At 42.9% G+C, this 12,695-nt stretch overlaps 1 protein-coding gene across 1 annotated transcript; it reads left to right on the plus strand.

The window, feature by feature from the left end:
- The first annotated feature begins 3,636 nt into the window (after positions 1 to 3,636).
- On the plus strand, positions 3,637 to 12,158 carry ATP6AP2 (ATPase, H+ transporting, lysosomal accessory protein 2). Its single transcript, XM_014528879.1, has 8 exons — positions 3,637 to 3,777; positions 4,851 to 4,982; positions 7,069 to 7,164; positions 7,320 to 7,457; positions 8,830 to 8,883; positions 9,785 to 9,934; positions 10,741 to 10,860; positions 11,134 to 12,158. The coding sequence occupies exons 1-8, from the start codon at positions 3,757 to 3,759 to the stop codon at positions 11,326 to 11,328; spliced, it is 906 nt and encodes a 301-aa protein (XP_014384365.1). The 5' UTR covers positions 3,637 to 3,756; the 3' UTR covers positions 11,329 to 12,158.
- The last annotated feature ends 537 nt before the right edge of the window (positions 12,159 to 12,695 follow it).

A 12,695-nucleotide genomic window follows, 5' to 3' on the forward strand; every position in this document is an offset into this window, starting at 1 on the left:
CCGCACCTTCCTCCTCCTCCAGGAAGGCGCGTCCGCCCGTCTTGCCTCGCGTCCTCCCGGCCTCTTCCGGCTCCGGACGCCGGGAAGGCATTTCTCAATTGAATGCTGAACCGCAGCCGCTTGCGGAGAAGGGAAGGGACTTCCGAGCTGCCATCGGCTGCTGCATTTCTTCGCATTTTTCTGGTGTCTCCATTCTTAGCGGTTGGCATCAGTGATTGTTTCGGGAGACAGAAGTTGGAGGTGGAGTCATGGTCTTTGCATGGTCGTTTCTAAAGGCGAACTCAGAGCCCCTCTCAGTTGCCTGTCACAGTTAGCGATTTTAAGGATGTGGGAACTGAGATGTGAGTCACGTTTTCTTAGGGTCACATGTCAGATCATGGTAGCTTCCTGAGGGTTCCCTGACATCCAGCAAGGGGCGTGCAGTCAGCTAGGATTTGGCCTCTGGTGTATCACGTAATTCATTTAATTTCACAGCAACCCTTACACGAGGAGATCCTCCTCGTTTTAGAGTGATGACGCCTAAGGACATTACCCAACACCACATAGGCAGCCGGTAGCAAGGCTGGACTTGAACCCAGATCACCCCTCGCCAGAGCGTGGGCCTTTCCATTGCAGGTGCTGTGGCCCAGGCAGTGGGAAGGCTACCCCTGTGTGAGACCGTGGGAACCACGAGGGCTGGGAATGACGCAGACTGTGGCCAACAAGAGGCCACTTTGAAAACTATTGGGAGGAATTGGGTTCCGTTCCCCAGTGTATGGCTTTAAAACCGATAGGTTAGAATCTATAGGAGGCCTTGCTTCTGCTGAGTGAGGTGCTGGGACACCCCTTTTGAATTGGGGCTGAATTCTGCGGGGGCGGGGGGGTGTAGACCACTGATGTTCTTGACATCGGATTGCACGGTGTTGTGTTGATGACAGTGATACTTCTTTTTCCTGCCCCCTAAATTTTAGGGCTGTTTTGTTCGTTTTGTGTCTGGCTCTGGAAAGTCATTCTGATCTATCTAGTAAATTACTTGGGGGGAACTTTTTATTTTAATTTTTTTTTAAACCCTCACCCGAGGATATTTTTCCATTGATTTTTAGAGAGTGGAAGAGAGAGGGAAAGACAGAGCGAAACATTGATGTGAGAGAAACACATCCATTGGTTGCCTCCTGCACAAGCCCCCCAACCAGGTCCGGGATTGGGGAGGAGCCTGCAACCGAGGTACATGCCCTTGACCGGAATTGAACCCGGGACCCTTTGGTCCCGTCCAGTAGGCCGACACTCTATCCACTCAGCAAAACTGGCCAGGACTATTTTAATTTTTTAAATTTCGTTTTTGAACTTTAAAAATCTTCCCTTTCATACTATGATTTATCTGAACATCTGCTAATTCCACGTTTAGTGTTATGAGTGATATTTTGATTCAGGGACGTGTAGGGCGTTTTATTTGTTTGTTTTTGGTTTGGTCTATGGTTTGAACATGCTTTCCTAACTAGAATAGTCTAGTTCAGTGGTCGGCAAACTCATTAGTCAACAGAGCCAAATATCAACAGTACAACGATTGGAATTTCTTTTGAGAGCCAAATTTTTTAAACTTAAACTCTATAGGTAGGTACATTGTTATTAACTTCATTAGGGTACTCCTAAGGCTTAGGAAGAGCCACACTCAAGGGGCCAAAGAGCCGCATGTGGCTCGCGAGCCACAGTTTGCCGACCACGGGTCTAGTTCATGCAGACCAAGAATCCGATCCTGTCAGCATTTGCACTGCTTGGTCTTGTCAGCTGAGGTTAAATTAGTTTTTTCCACAATGACTAAATGTGATTTAATGGAAGACATCGTTAAGGGATCAGACTTCTCTATTAGAGAAAAAAACATAAGTTCTTTCAAATGCTTGTTACCAAGTAAGAGAGAGACTAGAAAAGGGGAATTAGGGTTATGAATACCACGTCACAAGGAGTATGGGAAAAATTCATGTTTAGCCTGGAGAGGAAAGGCGCAGGTCAAAAACACAGGGAATCTGCAGGATATCCTGTTGAAGAGGGATTTGATTTGGTCACTGATGCCCGGAGCTAAAAAGTAGGACCTGCTTAGTTTTTTCACTGACTGATTCCATCTGCCACTCACAGACCACAGCACAGTATGGGGGCAGTTCCCGAAGGGTTGGACTCAGCCTCCAGCTCAGTCTGGGAGGCGCACAGGACAGATGTGAACGGTTGGGGTGGGAAGGAGAGGCTCGACAGTACAGGTCTGAGTGTTTAGGGGTTCCGTTGAGAGACCCCAGAAGGAATGTTAGTGAGGTGCCCTTGCGTTTGGTCTCAAAGGCTCTGGGCAGGGAGTGAAGGTGGTTAAACTGAAGGATGAGTGAACAGATCTGTATTTTGAGGTGACCCGCCTTCCTATCATCTCAAAATACAGATCTGGTGGTTCGATTCTGGTCAAGGGCACGTGCCCGGGTTGTGGGCTCAATTCCCAGTGTGGGGCGTGCAGGAGGCAGCCGATCCATGATTCTCTCTCATCATGGATGTTTCTGTCTCTCTCTCTAAAAAATCAATAAAAACATTTAAAAAAATAATAAAGTCAAGGCAAAGGAATTGAGTATAATTTTGCTGGGTTGAGTGAGTAGGGCCACATCTCAAAACAGGGCTATCTCCAGATCCAAATTTGGTTTTTCAAATGCGTGTGGTGCTTTGAAAATAAGGGTGTCTTGCTGCCCCATTTTCCTTAGCGTTTGCAAAACTACTTTAGTGAACCAAGATGTGTATCCATTGCAAAGGGCCATTCCATTCTGCTAATTTTTTTTTGGTCTACCTCCGGCTAGAACAATCTGGAAATTTCTGCTCTGGTGGCTGCACTGAATTGCAACTCATTTTATCAGCACCACCAGAGGCCTTTTATTTACTATCAACACTGCAACACCAAACATGGTCAGCGCTCAACTACTGGGCCACACCGGCCGGGCTTCTCCTTCATCTTTTAGTCCAAGGCCTCATATCCCTAGACTAGTTGACCTTATTACAGAATACCTGTTCTCACCTTCTTCGTATGTCCATTGGAAATACTATTTCCTGGGTTTTGTTTCTATGGTCTGAAGTGTTTTGTGTCCTGACTGGTAACATGTACCCCCACATGACAGTCCTCATTTCACTAGGTCGGCCTGTGGGGTGAAAGGAAAGATCTTTCCGAAGATACTAACCTACTAAAGTTTTAGGGTGAAATGCTAGGAAATTTGATGAATTTGCATTTTGAAGAGAGGGTCGATGGTAGAAATAATTTCGAGTTTTTAAGTTTCACTCTTCCTTGTTAGTCTGTGCTAGAGTTTTGTTTTTTGTTTCTTAAATTCTGGAGACGTGCCACTGATTTCTAATACTTGACAAATTGCCACATGCCCCTGTTTAAGGGCCACTTGTAGGAAGTCATCTAGATCATTAGGGGAATCTGGTTTCGTAGTTGTATCTTTGTTACAGCAGAATGTGTGCACTTAATTCTTAGAGTGATACCTTGAAAAAGAATTCGTTGATGTTTATTTAGGATTCAGTGTTTTGTCCCACCATGATTTGATATGCTAACTCACTGGGAATGGGGAAACATACTTCATAATTTTCAACATGGATGCAAAAGATTTATGATGCTCATCATTCATTTACTAATCTGTTTTCTTCTCAGGTGTTTTGGGGAACGAGTTTAGTATATTAAGATCCCCGGGGTCCGTTGTGTTCCGCGATGGAAATTGGCCTATACCAGGAGAGCGAATCCCAGATGTGGCTGCATTATCCATGGGCTTCTCTGTGAAAGAAGTATGTGTATTTAAATATATATATTTGGGCCCCGGCGGGTAGCTCAGTTGATTGGCGTGTCATCCAACAATTAAGCTGCAACACATAGTAACTGAGCGATCATGTGATGTAGCAGAGGCGGCCGGGACCCAGTGAGTATGAGGAATGCCCAGCTGTGCCCCAGAAGAAAAGGGATTCCGTTTGCTCCGTCTTCCTGTCATCTCCCATTTTATAAGTTTGGTGCTTTTGATGTGGCCTCCAGATATCATCCATCACTCAGAGGAGCTGTCCTCCGAGGTCCTGGCTGCCCTTGAAACCAGAAGCAATGCCTGGGAGGGGCTCCTGAGCTCCTAGCATGAGCAGGACTGGCGGTTACATTTAAGGATGGGATCTGTACTTTGTTCTTTACAGACTTAAATTTGATTACAAATGGCAATTAAGGTAACCTTTAGAAATAATTATTAGTGAACTAATATGAGTTACTTTCAGCAGGAATTTTGTTTTATTTATAAAGAGCTTAGTCTAATGAAAAAAATTTTTTGAGAATCTATGTGAGAGAGAAACATCGATCAATTGCCTCCTGTACACTCTCCGACCAGGGATTGAACCCGAAACCTGGTTACGTGTCATGACCGGGAATTGAACCCACAAACTTGGTGCATGGGACGATGCTCCAATGAACTGAGCCACCCGGCCAGGGCTAATGAGACTGAGTGACAGAGAACAGTGATGTAGGTAAGGACAAGCAGTGAGGGGGGAGATGCCATGGTTGTAAGAAGACAAGGACATTCTGTCATCTGGAATTTGCAAAGTACCTATGTTTTGTTCACTTGCCTGCGGTTTTCCATCAGAGATTTGCGGTGACTTGCTATTGAACGTTATTGCTGAAATGCGTAGAAGTTTTTAAGCAAATGGAGGTAGAAATGCGCATCCTTGCTCAGGCGGTTGCAACTACTACCTGGACTAAAACGTCTGCTCTCCTGTGACGCTCACCGCCAGTGTCCGCAGAAGCCCTGAGCTCTCTTCACTGCAGGCTCCCGGCATGCTTTCCCGAGTTGCTAACTCAGCACCGTTTCCCGCTTTTCCACGTTTAGGACCTTTCTTGGCCGGGCCTTGCCGTGGGAAACCTATTCCATCGTCCTCAGGCCACCGTGATGGTGCTGGTGAAGGGGGTGGACAGGCTCGCGCTGCCCGCAGGCAGCGTCATTTCCTACCCGCTGGAGAATGTGAGTATTGCACCGATCACCAGGGTGCGTTTTTCATTCCGTCTTGTCAGCTGTCACTATGAACTGCGTTCTAAGCACACTTGTCTTTTTTTGGATGCGCTGATTGATAAGTAAAACAACTTCTGTTACAAAAAATGACGTGGTGGCTGTAAATGTACGGAGACGTGTCGTTCCCTGAGCCTGGGAGTCTGTCTGAGATAAAAGGCACAGATGCCCCCCTCGGCAGAGTCAGAGGCTCGAAAAGCTGGAAGTAGTTGCGGTGTCTCCCGCCGACACCGTCTCGGGCGTTATCTTGTCACTCTCCCTTCAGAATTTCACCTCGTTGTCCTGTAAGGAGACTGGAGGCTGACAGCTGTCGTGAGGGACCCTCCTTCCACTACAAGTACCGAGAAGCCACCGAACACAAGGAGCGGTCCCTGTAATGTTTCCTTTTCCTTCACATCAGGCAGTCCTCTGGCTCATTAGCTTCTCCAGCGTGATGGTTAGGGACGTGTTACCTTCCGTCTTCAGCTTTCCTGCCACGCGTGCCCCCTCACTAGGCGCAGTGAGGCCGGAGGACTGGGTACATGTCCTCGTGTCCCCCCCGCCCCCCCCCCCCCCCCGAGTCGGAGGCAGGGAACTGGCTGGTTGCAAAGCAGAGCTCTGTGGCTGACTCAGGATGCTTCTGCAAGCTTGAACGTTCTCCTCTCTTCTTCAGTTGCTCATTAACTCAATGATTTTGTTTCACAGTATCATGAATGGTGGGATTTGATCAGTAAGATTTATATAATCACAGTAATTTCTGCCTGTACCATGTTAGCATTACTTTGCTGCTTATAAACATGAACCTTTTAATAGTAAAAGGCATTACTATAAGAAATCTCCATTAAAGCAAAACCATTACTGCTATACTGCTTTTTGTTTTTTTTAAGTATATATTTTTATTGATTTCAGAGAGGAAGGGAGAGGGAGAGAGAGATAGAAACATCCATGATGAGAGAATCATGGATCGGCTGCCTCCTGCACGCCCCACACTGGGGATCGAGCCTGCAACCTGGGCTTGTGACCTGATTGGGAATCAACCATGACCTCCTGGTTCATAGGTCGACGCTCAACCACTGAGCACAGCAGCCAGGCTATACTGCTTGTTTTAATACCACAATATTAAGAATAAAATAATTATTTTGAGGGGAAAATTACTGCAACTTATTGTTAAAACTAATGTAGGGCAAAAAGAGATCGGTGAGGCTAGAAGTCAAACTTTTGGTTATTTTTGGGGGTGAGTGGGGAGGCTTCTAGGGTGCTGATAATGTTCGGTCTTGATCTGGGGGGATTATATGAGTGTATCCATTGTAAACATTCCTTGAGCTGTTACCCCAAGATTTGTGCACTGTATTGCATGTATGTTACACTTTAATAAAAAAAGTTCAAGGAAAAAAACGATTTTACCCCAAGTGGTTATTTCAATTTAATACCATGTGCTCCTACGATAAAAGACCTATGAAATTCTGTGACATACTTCATGCCTTGTCTAAGAGTCTTCAGTATATCTGAAGACAAACCCTAAGTCTTTTTAAACATTTTTAAAATTTTGAAATGAAAAATGAGGTCTGTTCTCTTTCAATTAAATTCAAAATCTTCTGACCTGCTTTGTTTTATTAAATGTATTGGGGTGACATTGGTTAGTGGCATCGTATGGGTTTCAGGTGTATTCTGACCTCTTGAATGAGAGTTAATACGTTATGGTAGAATATCCATTCTTTGTCGCATGTTTAATTAATATTGAGACCAAAGGCACTGCTGTTTGAAATACACACATGACCATTAGAAAAGGATGTTTATGCAGGTAGCATTGCGTCCATGGGGTTTGGAGGTTATTTCCTGTTTGGGCACATTGGGGGAAAGGCTCATTGGCCCACTGGGAGGCTGTCTGACCTTCCGTATCCTCAAAGGGCTCTGTTTGGATGTGATTTGGGTCTTTTGAATTTCCCTAGAAAATGCTGATGCCTTTTTTTTTTTTTTGAGGCTCCTTTTTAAATACCATCTGAATGATTTTTCTTCCCACTTTGGTTGAGATAATAATCCAGGTCTTCCTCTTAAATTTCAGGCGGTTCCTTTTAACCTTGACAGTGTTGCAAATTCCATTCACTCCTTATTTTCTGAAGAAACTCCAGTAGTTTTACAGTTGGCTCCCAGCGAAGAAGTAAGTGATATACTTTTTATTTACGATGCTTTAAGAAATTAGCTCTCATTAGTTAATAAAAACTTAAAAGCAGTTTTAGGAACAATGCCGCCAGACCTCTGTACATTGGGCTTACTCTGGAGAACACAGCTTAAACTTCTGGATTCTTCTTGCAGAGAGTGTACATGGTGGGGAAGGCAAATTCAGCTTTTGAAGATCTTTCAGTAACGTTACGACAGCTCCGCAGTCGCCTGTTTCAAGAAAACTCTGTTCTCAACTCCCTTCCCCTCAATTCCCTGAGCAGGAACAATGAAGTAAGTATAGTTACCGAATGAACAAGTTAATTTCATTACTGCTTTCCCCTTTCTTATGCTCCTGACTTTTGCAAATTTATGGCTGGAGTAGATTCCTCTTTCCTCTAGTGTAGTTTGCTCATGAACTACATGAGTAAACTCCTTTGGCGAGTTGAACTGTAGTAGTAAATAGTATTACATTCTCGCATGAGGGTTGTCACCAATTAATCTGGACAAACCAGAAATCATGGGATTTACTTGGCGGCTGATGGAGCTGGGCCAATCTGGCAGTGTGGGTGCCATCATTCACTGCCACTTCTGATGTGTTACCTCATTTTTCTAGTTCATTCTTCTTTCTTTCTTTCTTTCTTTTTTTTTTTTTTTTTGCTAATCCTCACCTGAGGATATTTTTCTAGTGAATTTTAGAGAGTAGAAGGCAGGGGGAGAGACAGAGAGAAACATCAACGTGAGAGAGAGGCATCGATTGGTTGCCTCCTGCACATACTCTGACCAGGGATTGAGCCTTGGCCGGAATAGAAGCCGGGACCCTTCAGTCCTCAGGCCGACACGCTATCCACCTAGCCAAACTGGCTAGGGCTCTAGTTTATTCTTGACAGTGCAGTGGAGGGAGCCACCCTTACTGATGACTCAGGTCTGTCAGTTTCACCACCCGCTCATGCACCCTCTTAACCACATGGCACGCCACCTTTCTGGCACCCTCCCCTCCTCCTATGGTTGACCAGGACCACCGCCTTTTATTCTCCAATGTAGAACATGCTCAAGGGATGTGAGCAAACTGGGCCACTGGCAGGACCTCGCTGCAGTGTGCCAGAACATTCTGACGCCCTGAGGGAAAAGTGTAGAGTTTAGATGCTTTATCTATAGCTTTATCAGAAATATGGCTATTGAGCCCTGGCTGGGAGGGCTCAGTTGGTTAAGTGTCATTCCGTACCAACAGGTCACCGGTTCAATTCCCTGTCAGGACACATGCCCAGGTTGTGGGTTAAATTCCCTAGCAGGGGGTGTGCAGGAGGCAACCAATCGATGTCTGTCTGTCTGTCTCTTTCTCTCCCTCTCTCTCTCTCATTCTCCCTCCACCCCTTACCCCGCCTCCCCCTCTCTCTAAAAAATCAATAAAAACATTTTAAAAAAAGAAAGAAATGCAGCTACTGAGTAGTGGTCACTGTGCTGGGAATGACCATCCCCTTTCTGTTGGGAAATGATGTCTTATATGTATTTTCCATTGACATGAACCTACCAAATGGAGGACAACTGTTGCATAAGCTCACTTATGTGCTTAACATTTGTACTACCCTGCGCCTTACTTGATAAATGGCAAACACAGACCAGCGATGCATATTTAAGACACTGCACATTTCTTTCGGCTCTGCAGGTCGATCTGCTCTTTCTTTCTGAACTGCAAGTTCTACATGATATTTCAAGTTTGGTGAGTAGGCTGCTCTGATTTTTTCAGTCCCATTTATTTTGGTGCCAGAAGACACTTCTAGAGAATCTTTGCATGATAATGAAACCAATAGAAAAGGTGGATCAAGTATGCCCTGGATTTATTTATGATGCCATGGAAGTTGAGGAATTGGTGGTGGTGGTGGGAATTTTGAACTCATCCATCTCTTGTTAATCAAATTATTTTGGATTTCTACTCTTAGGAGATAGTAAGTATATCCTCCAAGAACACAGGACTTGAGTGGGCCGCCCTAGCTGCAGCCCTGACTTGGCTATTGATTTCTTGTCAGACATTAAGACTTAAATCCTGTATCTAAAATAGAAACAACAGTTTGGACTAACAAAGCTGTCCACCAAGTCAGGAAGGGAATAAATCTGCCGAAAGGGTATTTTTGGTGAATTATTTTTTCACAAAAATCCTCCCGTGATTGAAACAGAAAAATGTACCTGTTTGCTGTCTACTGAAGTCGTTGCCCAAACTTTTTCAGCAGGGCTGGTTCCGGGAGCTGGAAGCCCAGTCCGGGAGGCCACCGGGGGGTCCAGGAGGGCGTGTGGGAAGTGTCTGCTCTGAGCATTGATGGCTCATGTTCTGGGATGAGACTGGTCCAACCATCTGTTCTTTCATATCTGAAGTTTTTAGAAGAAAATTTAAAAAGAGCTTTTATTAAATATTCATGTAGTCCTGGAACTGCTCTTAAAAATGAGATTTATGTTGGATTTATTGGAAACTCCCATTTAAACCAGCTCCATTTGCCGCCATTTTTTAGACTATTTGTGTGTTGTGGCACATGGGCTGGTTCTGTTCAGCCTAGTTTAGTTGGGCATAAAACTTCACTTGGCTGTGTTTGACATTTCATCCACTTCCTTTTGTTTGTTCTCCTCAGTTGTCTCGACATAAGCATCTAGCCAAGGACCATTCTCCTGACTTATATTCACTGGAGCTGGCAGGTTTGGATGAAATTGGGAAACATTACGGAGAAGATTCTGAACAATTCAGAGATGCTTCTAAGATCCTTGTTGATGCTCTACAAAAGGTAAATTATCAGTGGGGTATAAGAGGTCACAGTATGACCATCTCACTTTTAGCCTCTTAATGGAAAAGTCTCTTTAGGTGAAATACTTAATGTTGCTTGAACTCTTCCGCTCTTTGGAGAACTTCTAATTTTAGTGGCCAAGGATGGAGTAGAGCAAAGACGTATATGTATACTGGGACATCTGGAACGCTGGCAGAGGCAGCGTAGGAAATGATGGATAACTCCATCCAGCACAATACCTTTTTCTTCTCATCGTGCTAAAATATACGTCACATAAAACTTACCACTTTAATCATTTTTAAGCATAGAGTTCTGTCACAGTAAGTACATTCAAGTTGTTGTGCAACCACCACTGCCATCCATTACTAGAACTTTCATCTTCCCCAACTGAAACTCTGTCCCCATTAAACACTATGAAATAACCAAAGGGGAGCACCAAGCCAGTAGCAGACATTTAGTAGATAATGTAATAAATGCTCATTTCTCTTGCTCTTGAAGTTACTCGCCTGTAACTCTTTAATGAGGTTTCACAGTAAATCTTTGTAGATGTTTGTGATTAACCAGAGACCATTTAGAAAGATTCTTTTATTTCCCTTCCCTACTTCCCTTCTCCCAGCTTATATGCCAAAAATCCAGGCCCTTAAAGTTATTTGGAACATTTGAATGTATGTTGAGACTTGCCTGTTCTAAGCTTGTATTTCATGAGCCAGTAGGTAGGTATGTTGTTCTTGTAGATGCATAGAAGCTTCACAAAGAACTCAAATAAGCATGTAGTTAAGATTGATGTAATGTCACTAACTCCTCAGTTTGCAGATGACATGTATGGTCTCTATGGTGGGAATGCAGTGGTAGAGCTGGTGACTGTCAGATCGTTCGACACATCCCTTGTGAGGAAGACCAGGACTATCCTTCAGGCAAAACAAGAGGTGAGCACATTTTGAGATCCTGCTTTAAAACTGCGACATTGACTTTAAAAAACCCACTAAATCTCAAGTCACCTATGGCAGTTGAACCCGTTTATACTTAATCAACAGCGTGTGTTATCATCTCCTTGAAAGCTCCCTTCTTGGTTCCTCCTCGTATAAGCTCTTATGCCACTTAGGAATAAATGCTTGTTAGAGAGATGAATCAGAGCTACTGCATTGGGGTAATTTCCTATCTTAAAATTCTTCCCTCTTGATTTTCTTTCTTCATTGTAGAAGAACCCATCAAGTCCCTATAATCTTGCTTATAAGTATAATTTTGAGTATTCAGTGATTTTCAACATGGTACTTTGGATAATGATCGGCTTGGCCTTGGCTGTGATTATCACCTCTTACAATATTTGGAACATGGATCCTGGATATGATAGCATCATTTACAGGATGACAAACCAGAAGATTCGAATGGATTGAACTTTCCTTAAGTCAAACTTAGAAAAGGGGTTTGGAAATTGGCTGTTTTGTGAAAATAAATCTTTCAGGGTACAGTAGACAGTACACTTTAAATGTTTTTAAAAGCAAATTTTGTTCTCTATTTTGTGTGTGCCTGTGAGGTTGTTTTAGAATGAATTATAGTATTGATGTGAATTGTTTGTGTAACAGATTCCGTAATATGCTCAATTATGATATAACCAGTAATTATAATTTCATTCCATTTAGTATTTGAAAATAATGCACTGAAATAAATGTAAAACATTTAGAATAGCTTGTGTTATTTATGTTGACAAAATGCACTGAATTTATTAAGATTATGAATGCTTAACTTCCTTACAGGATAGGTGAAAATGCTATTTGGGTTGTTATGTACTATGAGCTATTATAAATGTCTTAATTTGATGTAAGTATCTCTGAAACAAGAGAAGATTTTTAACTTTAGAGCAGCTCTAGACTATGCATGTGCATATACAGTCACTCAGATTTGGAACTGCATCTGTTTTTCAACCTCTTGAAAGTTTGCTGATCCGATGGTCTAGTGTGGATATTAAAAATATTAAAGCTAAGAAGAAATAGCTTTGTGGAGTTATAAATCCTCATAATTATACAGATAGGACAAATATTTGAGGGATGTCTAGGGTCATGAATATAAAAATCTCTTTATTTCAGTAACTTTTCTCTGTGTAAGTTACTATGGTTCGTGGTACAATGTCGTTATCAAAGACTAAGTGTAGATGTTCCTACTTTTGATGTGGAAGTGGACCAATGTCTGTGAAGAGTGACAAATAAAGTTAATGATTCCAAATCTGTGTCATTTCAATACTGAATCTATTTTATATGGTAAAACCCTAACTAAACAGGATTTTATTTCATCGGAATTGGCTATTTTGTTACACAGTTTCATGCTTCTTTTTAACATTTGTTTATTCTCATTGCCTCCTGAGGTTGTACCAGATAGAAGCTTGACACTTTGATCACCACTCCTCTGTCAATTCACACTAGACTTTAGGAAGGAAAGGCTTAAATTTCCCTATAGTATAGCATTTTCAAAGACGAATAAGCAACTAACTGGTTAGAATATGAAGGACTATCCAAAGCAGAGGCTTAAAGGTTATAATTTTCTTAAATGACTTACATATTAGAATTTAAAATTTCACGATGATGTAAATTATTTTATGAGAGTTATGCTGCCCTGCCCCTGGGTACCCTACGTGGGTTTAGTATCAGCTGTTGCTGCCTCTTTGGAAAGGCCATCAAATCATTTCTAAGTAACATTGAGGGTCGGCAGATTTGAGAAAACGGAGTCTATTTGATTGTGTTTTCTACCACTTACTGCCGCAGTGTTA

This window comes from Myotis brandtii, unplaced genomic scaffold (genome assembly GCF_000412655.1).
Source record: "Myotis brandtii unplaced genomic scaffold, ASM41265v1 scaffold657, whole genome shotgun sequence".
Taxonomy (NCBI): domain Eukaryota; kingdom Metazoa; phylum Chordata; class Mammalia; order Chiroptera; family Vespertilionidae; genus Myotis; species Myotis brandtii.